Source organism: Balaenoptera physalus (assembly GCF_965194825.1).
Source record: "Balaenoptera physalus genome assembly, chromosome: 16".
In the NCBI taxonomy this organism is placed as follows: domain Eukaryota; kingdom Metazoa; phylum Chordata; class Mammalia; order Artiodactyla; family Balaenopteridae; genus Balaenoptera; species Balaenoptera physalus.
Genome location: NC_138898.1, coordinates 30,363,385 through 30,377,558, shown reverse-complemented (window position 1 = coordinate 30,377,558; position 14,174 = coordinate 30,363,385). Strand labels below are relative to the sequence as shown.

Genomic DNA, 14,174 nt, shown 5'->3' with positions numbered 1-14,174 from the left:
AGCACAGTGGTATCCTTTGTTTGCTCTAGCCTCTAGTGAGGGTGAGGTGGCCGCCATGGAACCAAGGAGTTATGACCCTCCCGGGTGAGAGAGTCTCTCCTGAGAATAGTCAGTCCTCTAGGGTTCCCATCTGACAGGTAGGTTCCCTGCTGTTGTGGCCCAGGGGATGTTCTGTGCTCTGCAGGTGGCCTCCTAGCCTGAACCTGTCCTCCAGATAGGAGAGGAAGAGAAAAGAGAGTGTGAAGTACACTGTAATCATATTTCCAGCATCACTTGAGCACTTACTGTGTGCTACACATTGTTCTAAGACTTCGCTCTCCAGTACGGCAGCCACTAGCCATATTTGGCTACTTAATAAAATGTAAATGTATATTAATAAAAATAAAGTAAAATTTAAAATTTAGCCTTTTAGTCACACAAGCCGCATTTCAAGTGCTTAACAGCTACCTGTGACTAGCAGCTACTGTCTTGGACAGTTCAGATCCAGAACATTTCCATCATCACAGAAAGTTCTGTTCACAGTGCCACTCTAAGAGTTCAACCTGTGTTATCTCATTCATCCTCAAACCAAGCCTGCAAGGTGGATTCCATTATTTTCTTCATTCTAGAGATAAGGTAACTGAGGCAGCAAGGACTTAAATGTCTTGTCCAAGTAAATGAAAGAGTTGGGTTTCAAACCCAGGTTGTGTGGCTTCAGAGCCTGTATTTTTTTTTTTTTTTAAGTATAATAGATTTACAAAGTTGTGTTAATTTCTGCTGTACAGCAGAGCCTGTACTCTTAACCACCATGCTGCACTTGTCCCTGTATGGAATGGATAACTAGTTTTGCTCTGTTGAAGGTTCAGGGGAAGACAGTTGTTAAAGCTTAGCCAAAATTGATCCCTCATGTTGATTTGGATCATCTTTATTATCCTCACTCACTTCCCTCAGCCACCTCTGTGTGTCCTCCAACCACCCCTTACATCACCAGTATTTTGTACCAGCAAAAAACTGATTGTACTATCCTGTTTAAAAAAAAAAAGGTCAGTATGTAAAATTGAAGGTTTTCAGGCTTATTTTTAGAAGGAACCTCTGGTTTGAGTCACACCATACTTAAACAGTGAGTAAGTGGATCATTCTTTATGCCTGAACAAGACAATAATATCTTAGCTAAAAAGAAAAAGATGGAGCTTCTGGGGTGAAACTCTCCTCTCCAGTGGCTGCAGCTACTGACCTTTTTGCTGCCCACACCTCTGGGCCTGGTCCTGAGACTTCTGTCATCTCCACCTGGTGCCTAGGGAAGCACCTGTTCTCCAGTCCATACCAACTCATTGTGGGCATGGCATACATTAACCTAGTTCAGGGCACAGACTTTTCTGGAGGCAGACCGATCTAGGACAGAGCCAGGTATGAGGGAGTTCATTAGAAGTCTCTGTGAATCTAGAGTCTGAAATCTTCCTTTATCAGGAAGATCAGTCCTTGTAGAGAATCAAAGATGGAGGGGCCTCAGAATCACCCTTCAGCCCCTCCCTTCCAAGTTCATTCCTAGGAATCAGATGATTTACTCTTTTAACAAGATGGCAGTCATCAGATTCTTGCTCATCGCTATACATTACTCCCCTCTCTCCTTGGGTGAGGGCCACCACCTCAGAGTGAACAGGCTTTAGCTGCAGGATGTGCTCAGCTTTGTGCTGTGCAGATTCTCAGCCATTCCCCTCCCACAGCCCTCTGTTGTCATCGACCCCACCCCCACCTCCCCTGGTAGAAGGGCTTGTTCCTAGTCTGTAAGGAAACCTTGTACTCTTCCCCTGGCCCCTCCAAATTCCCCTAAGGATATAGCCTCTGAACACAGAAGCCTGAGAAGCCCGTGGTCTCCAAATCTCATGTTTGGATGGGGAGAGAACAAAAAGAACATGTCAGTCTTGCAAAAATGTTATGCCACCACCTTACTTTAAAGAAGTTGCTTTAAAGAGTAAGATACTTTCAACAATGTAAAATTCAAAACTGCAGTGCAGTTTTCAACAAAGGAAACTAATAAGAAAATACAGTAGACTGGAGGGAAGTGTTTGCATCAAATGTGACGAAGGGTTAATATAGTATTTGGGAAGCTTGTTTAGATACTTAAGAGAAGTAACCCATATTATATAGATGTGAACAGTCCACTTAAGACCAAGTATAAATGGCAACTGTGGTAACAGAATTCCATGTAGGTAATACTCAAATGCAAAATGGTGCCTCACTGTTGCTTTGATTGACACCTGTTACATTTAGGCAAAAATATCTATAAAATTCATTGCTGGGGGAATTGTTGTGAAACTAGTACACTCATCTACTGCTGGTGGTGGTATAAATTACCCATGAGATGTTATGCCCTCCTGGACTGATTCCAATCAAGGGATTCATCTCAATGAAATCATTCAAAAGAAGGAATGACAGTTTCATAACTTTGGAAGCTGGGTGGTAGGAATTCATTACACTACCCTTCTATCTTTGCATATCTTTGAAATTTTCCATAATAAAAAATTAAATTTTTAAAATGCTGCGTTCTTAATGAGTCTTTGGCAGTCAGTATGTCTGCTGAACTCAAAACTGAGAAAATAGATCAGAGATGCCCCAGCCCTTTAGTTCCTTCTGGAGAGACTGCACATCCAAATGTAGTCTGTTAAACTGCCCTCAGTGAGGGTGGGGCATAGTGGGAACCCTGAAGAGAGTGGGAGGGGATCCTGAGGAAGAGCTCCAAGGGTACCAGGAAGGACCCCTAATCCCAGTTGGGATACTGGCAAGCTTCAAAGGTAGAGGGGGTCTTTGACTTTAAGGAATTGCTAGTCCAAAGAAGGTAAGACCTTCCTGCTCTAAGGGGACAAACATGCTTCTCAGTCTCAAGATGAAAGAGACATAAATGCTTTCAAATAAGTGCTTTGTACACAAAATGACGTACAATTAAGGGAGAATTCAAATATGATAAGTGATATGTAGTTCTTTCCAATGTAGTATGTAGTAACACTCAAAGCCCCAATTACTTGTATTTATAATTTTTTAAACCTTTTAAGGTATGAAGGTAAATTTGATGTTGGATCGGTCTTTCCATTAATGGTTCAGATTTGTGTATGGTTTGGTCGTCCCTTGGAGAAGACTCGCTTTGTGGCCAAGTGTAAAGGTAAGCCTTGACCGGGACATGTCCCAGACACTGGTAAAAGAATGCCCCAGAGTTGTCCCCACTTCCTGGCACCATTTTAGCATTCTGTGTGTGCTGTCTCTTCTCACCATTTGGGTCTGAAAGCAGGCAGAAGAATCTGAGGACCCAGGAGTCCCTTACCCCTGGGAATAGTGGCAGAGCCACTGGGGGAGGATCTAGTGGGGGTACCTGTGAACCCTGGACCCTAGAGGAGGTGCCTTTCCAGTCCCTAACCCTCCCAGCTGTGCCACCCTGGACTTGGCCTCTGCCCCCAGGTGAGTAACAACCCTGTCCTCTTCCTCCACCAGCAATTCAGTCCTCTATCAAGCCAAGTCCCTTCTCTGGAAACATCTACCACATCCTGGGCAAAGTGAAGTTTTCAGGTAACTGGGCGCTTGGATTTGGGAGCGCTACTCTGTGGAGTGCTCACATCTCACGATGTGAGTTCATAGCCTCTGCTGGTGCTTTGCAGACCACTGATGCCTCTTAGACTCTCTCAAAAAACCCTCCCCTCTGGGTCTTACACCATAGACTCCTCCAGTCATCCCTTTCAGTCAGGGTCCCAGTCTTTCTCCAGGTCCTTCTGCTCTGCAGTGGAGGATCTGTTTTCCTGCCCCTGGATGAACCTGCCCAGGGCCTCTCCTCACAGCTCCTTGACTTCCTTGTTCTAGAGACTCACACTCCACCCATCTTGAGCCATCCATGGCCTCCTCCTAGACCTGTCACCAGGAGCTACCCCAATGCTGAGCCTTCCAGCTCTGGATCCGTTTCTGCCAAAGTCTTCAAGCCTTCCACTTGCCTTCTCCTCCCCTCTGTTCAGTAAACCTGTTTATCAGCCTTTGACCCCTGGAGCCCTTGCAACCTGAAGTCTGTCAGTCCTGGGCTGGGGTTCAGGGAAGGTGTGAAAACAAGGAGCCAGTTAACTCAACATTGAGAAAGGGGAGAATGTTCCAGGGAAAAGGCAGAGCATGTGCTGTGGGTGTGAGGCAAAAAAAGGCATGTTTCAGGAACCAAAAAGGGTTTACTGTGTCTGGGTCCCAGGGGAGGAAGTGAGGGAGTGTGTCTGTTAGGGCATCTTTGGCAGTTATAACAGAAAACCCCAGCTCAACTAGCAGGTGTTAGCTACATAGCAAGAAGTCAAGAGATCTGGCAGCATAGCAAGGCCACTGAAGACCCAGGTAATGTATGGCTTTTGTGTTCTTACATTCTTGGTGTCAGCTTTTCCTCAGGTTCCCACCCCTCATGGTTGCCAGGTAGTGCTGCAGGTCTAGGTGTCACATCCAGACACAACAGCCAGCTGATGGAAGAAGCTGGCTCTTCTGTGGGTGTCTTTATCAGTTCCTCAGCAGACTTCTCATTGGCCAGGATCAAGTTGCCATTGCCCATGGGGAATTGGTATTGGAGGAAGAAGGGGAGGCTGGGCAGGTAACTGGGGGTGTCTGCAGCAGGGAGCCACTGAGAGTTGTAAGCATGGAATCATCTGGGTTCAGATAGGAGAATTAGGTGGCAGAGCCTCTATAAAAGAATCTCTCAAGGTCCTTAACCTTTGGCTTAATTTATGTTATTGAATCTGAAACTTTGGCCCCTCTCTACAAGCCCCTTACTCAAGCCCACTTCCTTCCCTCAGGCTCTGACAGACCCCACCTGCTCTTCCCTCTCCCCTATCATCACCTCCTTTTCTTTTTTATTTAAACTGACTCTTGACCCCTTTCTTGTTAAAGGTAAACCTTTCTTTGTTTTAGATCTCTTTCTCATCATGCCTGTTTGGGGAACCTTACCCTTTTCTTGTGTCTTCAGTATATCTTAGCCCCCAGCTCCTCAGCTTATAAACCCGATTACATCTTTTCTGTTCCCACCCATGTGTCCCTCCTGCAGCACTTGTACTGTTGAGCTTGCCCTCCTCCCATGGACTCTCAGGCCTCAGCTGAGACCCACCCCCTCCACCTCTACCAAAGGAGCGTTCCTTGCTTCTCCTCAACTACCTCTTCCATAGGGGTGACCCCAGCCATTCCCTTCTTCTAACGACTGTGTAGATGTCTCCCACTCAGGGTCCTGCAGTCTTTCAAATGCCGCAGATGCAGAGTCAAACTCTTCTTCTCCCACTTGCAAACCTTTTCTTCCTCTTGTAGTCCCCTTCTGGGTTAATGGTGTCTACCTGATCACCCAATCAGCTTAGCTAGAAACTTACATTGTTCCTCCCTCTCTTACTTCATCCTTTATAATTTGCTGCCAGTCATGTCAGTTCTCCCTCCTGCATATCTTGTGAATCTGTCCCCCACAGCTGCACTAATCCAGTCTTAGTGTAACCTTCTCCTTTCGGGGCAGGGTCTCAGGGACTAAAGTGTTCTCCTTGCAGACTCTGAGAGGACCATGGAGGTCTGCCACAACACTCTGGCCAATTCCTTGAGCATCGTGCCAGTTTTGGAGGGACCCACGCCACCGCCTGACTCCAGAAGCACACCTCAAGGCAGCAGTGGGCAGCAGGAATGCTACCTCGTGTTCATAGGCTGCTCCCTGAAGGAAGAAAGTGTCAAGGACTGGCTGCGGCAGTCAGCTAAGCAGGTGGTTTCCAAAGCCCAGACAGACCTGGCACTGATATGACCAGACACTTCAGAGTTGCTACTGGACCTGAGGCAGAAGCCTCTCCACCTTCTCCCTGCTTTCTCCCCACTGGTTCACCCCTCACAGGCTCAGCCAGTGTTTTCAGGGACTCTGAGAGTGGGAGGAAGCCCCTGGGGCAAACTCCAGGCAGACTTGTTTTGCTGCCTACCCTGCGAGCCCAGGTTCTCAAAGCCATTTCCAGTCCTGCTTCCCAAGGCAGACTGGAGTTATCAGATGGCTTAACCAGGACCTAGGTGAAACTTAGTTGTTCCATGTGGACCCTGGATCAGCTTAGTGTTCTAAACTCAAAAATGTCTTCTTAGCTGAACCTAATTCATAGGCTCTCCTGTCTTCTGAGCCCAGCATCTCCTGTACTTTGGTTCTCTCTCTAGAAAGGAAAAACAACAAAGATATGCTTAGAGTCCTTTGCAAACCAAGACTCCAAGCATAGACAGCAGTGAGCCTGGAGGCCCTGGAGAGATGTACAGGGGAAGAGGAGGCTTGCCTATAGATCCACACAAGCATCTTTAGTCCAATACTACAAAGAAAAAAAATCCGGACTGGAGTTAAAATCCTCTAATATGCTGCTAGCTTTGGGTTCTAAGTCTCTTAGCACAGTCTGAGCTTAAGCTTATTCTAGAGCTCTGGAAATAGAGTTGGCTGGGGCCTGGGTCTTCTGTACATGCTCAGTTGGGACCTGTCTTTTATACTAAGGAATGACTGCTTGCAGACTGGGTCTTTCTCAGACGCATTAGGTAAACTCTTAAATGGTATTTGACTGTGAGACCTCCAGTTCTTTTGTCTGCATGTCTGTCACTGGTGGGGCTTAGGATTGAGAATCTGCAAAGAGGCAGAAACATGCCTATTTGCAAATGCATCAGTCTCTCTTCTGCCGTTTGTTCCCCCCTGGCCCGCAGGGCTCTGTGGTGGGAAAGTGGTCTTCTCAAGGGGCAGACAGGCAGGATATTGTATCCAGTCCATGACGATGCTTGTGCTTCCCCTTCTGCTGGCGTCTCAGTCATGTAACTGGCCCCCAGAGCCCTGAGCCCTCACCCTCCCGTGTACCCATCAGCTCTGTTGGAAACTGACGCCTCCTTACATCTCTGCACAGAAGCCTCAGAGGAAGGCCCTGAAGACCAGGGGGATGCTGACCCAGCAGGAGATCAGGAACATCCATGTGAGTACCCTGCCCTGGAGGCCTAAGTCCCCTCGGTGTCCCAAGGCTGTTCTTGCACAGCTCTATCTTTAGGATTCCTGAGTGAGGTGGCTGTTTGTAGGGCATGCTGGAGGTCCTGCTTCTCTCAGGCCACAGAGGGAAGCTGGGTAAAGAGAAACCTCAGCTCACCTGGCCTTGCAACCTCAGAAGGGCGGGGTGACCTCTGGTGTGATGTGGTTATGAAATTGAGGAGAACTTAGTGCCTGTGGGAGAAACAGGTGACGTGGAGGTCTGTTTTGTCACCGTGTTCAAGCAGCTGCAGAAGTCCTTTCCTCCCATTCCTCTGTCCTAGATAAACCACAGAGAAACCAGCGAGGGCCCAGGTAAAAACTCTAGATCCTGAAGCTGCTCATGGGCAGGTTGTGAAATCCTGAGGCCAGGACGAGAGGCCCTTTGAGGAGCCCTGTCAGACTCCAGGCTGACTCCCAGGGTCTACCCCAGTTCCCGTACCCACTGAGGCCTTTTCCTGATGGGTTTGGGGGCAAAGGTTAAAAGGGACAGAGAGTCCAGGTCTCAGCATGAGCTGTGTCACAAGTCCCAGTAATGAGCAGGTGGGGCAGGACTCTGGGCCTCCAGGAGCCCCTGATGTGGATTTGAGGAGGGCCCCTTTATTCTGACTCCAGGGCCTGGGCATCTCTGGGTGTTCCTGGTGAGGACACCATGGGCACCTCAGAAGGCAGGCAGTGTGTGTTTCCCCAGAAGCACACCTTAAACAAGGATTTGAGCACAGGTAGTTTATTTTGGAAGTGATTCTAGAAAACACTATTAGGAAAATGGGAAAGTAAGAGAAGGGAATCGTGTATTGTCAAACCAGTACCACTGTGGGCACCTGGGGCTTAGTCCCATGAATAATCCTGGAGTTCCTCCCTGAGAGGTGGGAGGACCTCCGTCAGTCATTGTTTGATGGCTGCTGTGAGGATGGTGTTAATTCCCTGGCACACCTAGCCTTCCACAGGGCAAAGTGGGCTATTTTGCTAGGGTAATAGGCTTGTTTGATTTGGGGTTTTTTTTTTTTTTTTTTTGGCCACACCACGCAGCATGCAGGATCTTAGTTCCCCGACCAGGGATCAGACCCACGCCCCCTGCAGTGGAAGTGCAGAGTCTTAACCACTAGACCACCAGGGAAGTCCCTGTTTTTGTTTTTAATGAGTGAGTGAATGATAGAAAATGGTCAGATAATTCTAACAGGACTCTTCTCCTACAGGTGAAACGCCACCTGGACCCCCTACCTGCAGGTTACTTTTATAATGGCACCCAGTTTGTCAACTTCTTTGGTGACAAGACTGATTTTCACCCACGTATCCTTGGAATCTGGGGCAGAGAGGCTGGGGGTGTGTGAAAACCTGGCTGTAAAGAGGGTATCTGCTAGAGCCATCATAGCCCAGCCCCTGGTGCTGGCTGGGTTTGGGAATACACGGCAAGCCACAGAGGCTGACTTTTCATTTTGTCCTCTTAGAGTCATTAAAATTACATTTATTCTTCATTCAATGATGGCTGAGGTTACTCTGTGGGTTGTAGTTTAAATGCAGCTGTGGTGACATCCTGTGGTCATCAGGGAGTCATGATTTACAAGTTGGAGACTGGGTCTGATTACAGTAGTTAATTTGTGAAAAGGTGGATGGGGTGCTGCTGTGGGCTAGTGAAAGCTGAAGGGCTCAGTTCTAAGAGCCCATGATGGGCCCTGTGTCAATCCCTGTCACATTCTTTGCAGCTGTGGTGCTGCCAGTATATTAAAAAAGCCAGTCAGGTACCTTCTGTGCAGGGTGAGCACTCACTACCTCAGTGTCCCCTACTTCATCTGTCCACATATTCCTCTGGCCTGGCAGCTCCCTCGGCCCCCAGGCTCAGGGCCTTCTTCCTTAATGAGGTGCCAGTCATGGACCAGTTCATGAATGACTACGTGGAAGAAGCCAACCGGGAAATCGAGAAGTATAACCGCGAGCTGGAGCAGCAGGAGTATCATGACCTCTTTGAGCAGAAGCCCTAGAGGAAGAAGACCCTGGAGATGGACGTTTTAAAACGGGGTGTCTTAACCTCAGCTTTTCCAGAGGCCTCTCCCTAGAGGGGCTGTCTTTGTTCTCCTTGGCCTTTGTGTGCTGGCTTGAGTGCATGTTGTCATTATTCTCTATACAGCGCTGAAGAGCGTCACCTGCACCACTGATTTGGCGGGGGAGGGGGGTCCTCATGGAGGATGAGCAGACAGGGGCTGCCCTTTGTGTGCAGCCGGCAGTCCAGGACCTCTGGGTCTCTGATAACAGTATTTCCTTTGGGCTGTTGCAGCAGTGTGTGAGGGTGGGGAGGAGCGTTTGGATTGCACAGAGTGACTGCTGGGACATAAAGAATTCTGGCTGCTAAACTGTGGCCATGCCTGGGGGCCCAGGCCACCACAGGCCTCGGGCCTCAGACATCACCCCAGGAGAGCCTTTCACTCCAGTGGAGTGCCTGCCTCCCTGTTTAGGCCCCTTCCACTGAAGGCTTGGGCCCTGCTGACCCTGTGCCCAGTCCTAGAGGGAACAGCACAAGCCCTGGTCAGTCCCAACCCACAGAGCCAACAGCTTGGGCGGAGATCAGCAGCTTATTCTAAAATGAGGGAATTTCACTTACGGACTAAACAGAGGGGAAAGACTTGTTGCTTTCCAGAAGTATGTGGCTTTTGAATTGACACAAGCAACCCCCCTTGGGACTGGTTTTGAGCCTCCTCATGTCATCACTCTGGTTTACCTCATTCGGGGACGAGAAAAACTGCTGCTCAGGCCTCCTTGGTGATGCTTTGCCTCACTGTTAAGGGCAGTGTCCTGCAACTGCATAGTCTTAGGCCCAGGGTTCTGGTCGCTTATGGGGCATCTTCACTTGAAGGGGGTTCAGTCTCAGCACCCATACCTCCCCTCAGTCTTGCCAGGGAAGGCCTGGTTTTCAGCCCAACCTTCAGGAATCTCATGTCTCCAAGCATCGTTGCTAGCCTTGTATTTGTTTGGCTCCAGGGGACCAGGAATTTCCAATATCCAAGTTAGAATTCCTTCTAGTAGCTTTGTTTTCAGCTGGACTAAAAAGCAGAGGGGAATTTCAAGTGTATCCCATGCCTGACCTCCAGAATTAGTGTGGGGAAGAGGAAGGTCACAGGCACAGATACTTAGGTGATGTCTGTTAGGACTTCAGCGCCTCAGCTGCCTAGATTGTAAATGCTTTCTGAATTTCACCTATTTTTTTGCATGCCTTAGGAAGGAGCATATAGGCAAAACCAGCAAAGTTTCTAGTAATGTAGAGGGGTTTTTGAGAAAGGATCCTGGCACAGAGGAGAGACAGAAAACCGATGGAGCACATGTAGTCTGTCACACAGAGGCCTGCATGCAAGTAGTAAAGCAGTTGTTAAAGGCTTGTTAGTAAAATGTACTTATATTAGAAAAAAATTTTTCATTTGAAGCCAAATGAACAATACTCCAAATACCATTTAATAAGAACTCTTGCTTGAAGAAAGGCTTCTGAAAGGCCCATGTGCTCCAGTCCCAGCTCCCAAAGCTGCTGGTGACAAGGGCCCAGGTGTGGAGCCCCAGTCTGGGAGCTCCTCACTTCTAGCTGGCCAGAGGCTGGGGTCCACAGTGGGCCTGCCTCTGCTTCAGAATCAATAACAGAGATCTTAAGTGCAATTGATGAAATGATAATGAGTTACTGTAGCTTCCTTTAGCTCTACTGAGCTCTTTTTAAAAACTCAAGCAGCCTTAGAAAAGGGAGCCAGGGGTGGGAGGGTGGCGGCGGGGAGACGACAGGCCATCTCCTCCAGGTGGGTTGCTGTGAACATTTAAATGAAAGCTCTCTTTCTAGGAGCTCGAGCCATTTCCTGGCTGCTGCACAAAAGAGTTTTTAAAGAGGGGTCGGAGCCCGCCATAAAAGTGGGTCTTAAACACTGCATGGGGTTATACCTCCTGATGGTCTTGGTTTCTGACCATTGTCCATAGAAATGCTCTCTCACCAACTTGCCCCACTGTCCCAATTCCTCTCCTGTTAGAGGGGAAACTGTGATTACCTCAACTTGAATATGAAACTGTGATTGAAAAAAGTCAAAATGTTAAGTTTCAAAGCCAAAAAGGCAAAGCTGGCTGAGGCTTCCATAGACACTCCTCAGCCTGCTTGGGAGTGTGAAGGGCACACTGGCGAAAGGGCATTCCTTGGGGCGTACTTGCTGTGCCCCTGGTGAAGAGGCACACTAGCAGTGCACTGTGTGAGCTCTTTGAGGACTGAGGCTGGGAGGATGCTTCCTCCCCACACTGCCCCTTCTGTAACCTTTGGGGCCTCTGGGTCTTGGATGTGAAGATTAATATCCACTTGATTCCTCTGGACACTCCAGGTGGAGGTGTGGGGTCTTAGACTGTCTCTAGAGGAAGGGCCATGACACTGTGTTTGAAATTTTGACCTTAGAAGTGGATACCAGGGATCCAGCCAAAGACATCAGGTTCCTAGGGATAGGCAGAAGTCCTCCAGGGTCTTACATGCTTTCTGCCCACTTTTCTATTAGCAGCTTCAGTTTTATATCACCCCGAGTGAGTGTGATAGTGTTGAAGTCGCTGAAGTTATAGGTTATTTTACATTTTGATGTGGGATTTTTCTGTTTTTGATTGGAAGGAGGCAGAAATTGGAGAAAAGGGATCACCCTATGAAGGGGCCACTGGCAAGGAGTGGAGTTGGCCCCACAGAGTCCTGGGGGCTGTGACCTGAGGCCTGGACACTAGGCCCTGTGGGTCTCAAAAAAAAGTACCCTCCTAAATTCTATTAGGATTTCGGAAATTTTTTGCACAGTAATAAGCTCTGGATTTGCTCTTTGGGCTTGTCAAAAGGGAAAAGTTAACTCAAAGATTGTAAGCTATTAAGTATTCCAGCCGTGTTGCTGACCTAGATGGATAGTTGTACCTCAAAAAGTAGGTGAGAAATCGCTTCCTCACTGTTCCAGGTTGTCAAATACTAATGGCAGAAGAGCTCACTTACGTGCCAAAATTCACTTTTATACTAGTTTTTCAGTGCTTTAATATTCATAACTTAAATTTTAAAACTCCTATTTACAAACACTACTGTAACTTCAGTGAAACAATTGTGTGATTGAAGCTTTTTGCTTATTATAGTATTTATTACACTACTTAATTCAGTAAATATATAAAAGTAGCCTTCAATTTATTTTTATATTATTTTCATGTTTTTTACCTGCAGTTGTGTATGTGAATTTATCTTGTTAACTGAGATGTAATGCTGAGGACCAATAAACTTATCACTGAACAGGCAGGGCCTCCAGTAGTTGCCTGTTGTTGTATTCCCGAAGTGTCCCTGGGGGTTCAGGAGGTGGCCTTCCCCCTGGGACTGGGGACCTCCCCGCAGTTTTTCCCCGGGACGCCTCTTTGCTGGGGCTGCCTCAGGAGGGATCCTCGGGAGTTCCACTCCCCTCCCCAGACCCCTGAGCGGCCATGGAGAATACAGTTCATATGAGGAGACCACCATGGCTTGCAGTGGGCACTCTCTGGGAGTCCCAGATCCCAAGGAGGGGCTCGAGGAAGCTGGCTGTGGGCGCGGGGGTCTCCCGGGGCCCCAGAGATAGGCTCTCCCACCCTCACCCAGAGAAGCCGCATCCGCAGCCCCGGCGCTTGGCCTGCGGGGCACCCCGCCTGCACCAGGCTGCCATAGGAACCACTGCTTCACAGGCTGGTAGCTTGGTTTAATCCCGGCCAAAGCTCCGTCAGGTGGCCACTCGGTCCCGCTTTACAATCGGGGGGATGAGCAAGGCGCGAAGGGACAGTAGTTGGCCCGGGTGGCAGAGTCACTGCCCTCGCCGGGTTAGATCCGAGCACCCCTCCTGGCGCTCCCTAGGCCGGCGGGCCTTGGAACCACACGGTCTAAGGGAGAGGTCGGCCGGAATCCCCGGAGCTCTCAAGGACCCACCCCGTGCAGGGGCTTCTGTCGTTTCGGAAAAAGGGCCGACTGAGGAGGGGCACCGCCGGCGTCCACAGAGACCCTGCTTCCTATCCCACCCTCAATGCAGGGGCCTCCGGACGAAGGAAGTGACCCACTGGGAAGATCTGGGAGCTGGCCCGAGGGGGAGGGTGCAGGCTCCACAGGCAGCCTCCCTCAAATGGTTGGGAAGGTGGTCTTGGGTTTGGAGGCTCTATGTGATCGCAAAACCGTGCGAGGAGCCGAGAGAATTGGGGGAGGGGTCTTGGCCTCAGTACTATACACCCTCCTCAGCACCGGCTTACCCAGAGCCTCCCAACACGCCCCCTCCCTCCCCGCTACGCGCCCCCCCCCACCCAGACACACCACCACATGCGCCATCCTACAGGGCTTGAACCTTGAAGGAGCTCCTGTGCTTGTACTTCCCAGAAACCGCCAGGGTTTGGGGATTACCCCCAAAGAATTGTCAGAGAGAAGGGGGAGACAGTAAATGGCAAAGAACTCCAGAACTGGATGATCTTTGAGTGACAGGAGGACTTGGAGGCCAAGAAGTCCGGGGATGGGGAAAGGGGTCCTCCCCACCAGTGGCCCACAGTAGGGGCCGGGGAATACTGAACTGAACCCTGAGGGCATGCTTGACCAAGACAGAGTCCCAGAATCAAGGAATCCTGGTGGGATAGACATGTGGAAAGTGATTTGAAGCAGAAGGTGGAGCTGCTGAAAGTCACAAGTCTCTCTGAGGAGCACAGAGAAATGCTGATGTATTAATTTCTATCATATAATCTAGGGAACAGTCATGCCCGAAGAAAATCTGACCACGGCCCTACTGCCAGCTCATGACGGAAAGGGAATGGCTTAGTTGCTCCAAGAGGAGTCCAGGGTGGTACCAGCGTCAAGTTCAGCTGGTCTCAGATGTCATCAGAGCCCCCTCTCTATCCTTAATGGCTTCACTCTCCCCTGGTAGTAAGCTTCCTCTGTGCCACCCAACAGCCCCAACACCCCAAAGGCAAGACCCGACCTCTCTCTCCAAAGGCAGGCCCAAAATCTGGGGTCACATTCTCATCCCTGAATCAGTCACAATGGTCAGGAGTATTCTGATTGGCCTGGCCAGGGGTCACTGCACACATATGAGGGCGTTTCAACATCATTTGGGAGCTGGGTTCCCAAAGAGGGGTTTGCTCCCCTGGATCAGCATTGCACATCCACCTGAAGGCCATTTCTGAGCTTTTCTGTTAAAGTCAGATACCTATCTGATTTAATTTTTTTTTTGCTTTC

The 14,174-nt window shown here is 49.2% G+C and overlaps 1 protein-coding gene across 3 annotated transcripts in view; it reads left to right on the top strand.

Moving 5' to 3' along the window:
- Positions 1-12,235, top strand: part of DNAAF9 (dynein axonemal assembly factor 9) — a 152,448-nt gene extending 140,213 nt beyond the window's left edge. For all 3 annotated transcript variants that reach the window (XM_082428909.1, XM_082428908.1, XM_082428907.1), the window contains 6 exons: positions 3,030-3,136; positions 3,463-3,537; positions 5,511-5,716; positions 6,867-6,932; positions 8,176-8,269; positions 8,846-12,235. In XM_082428909.1, coding sequence (XP_082285035.1) covers positions 3,030-3,136; positions 3,463-3,537; positions 5,511-5,716; positions 6,867-6,932; positions 8,176-8,269; positions 8,846-8,958 — 661 coding nt within the window. In that variant the 3' untranslated portion in view covers positions 8,959-12,235. The remainder of the gene's footprint in view (positions 1-3,029; positions 3,137-3,462; positions 3,538-5,510; positions 5,717-6,866; positions 6,933-8,175; positions 8,270-8,845) is intronic.
- Positions 12,236-14,174: the final 1,939 nt, after the last annotated feature.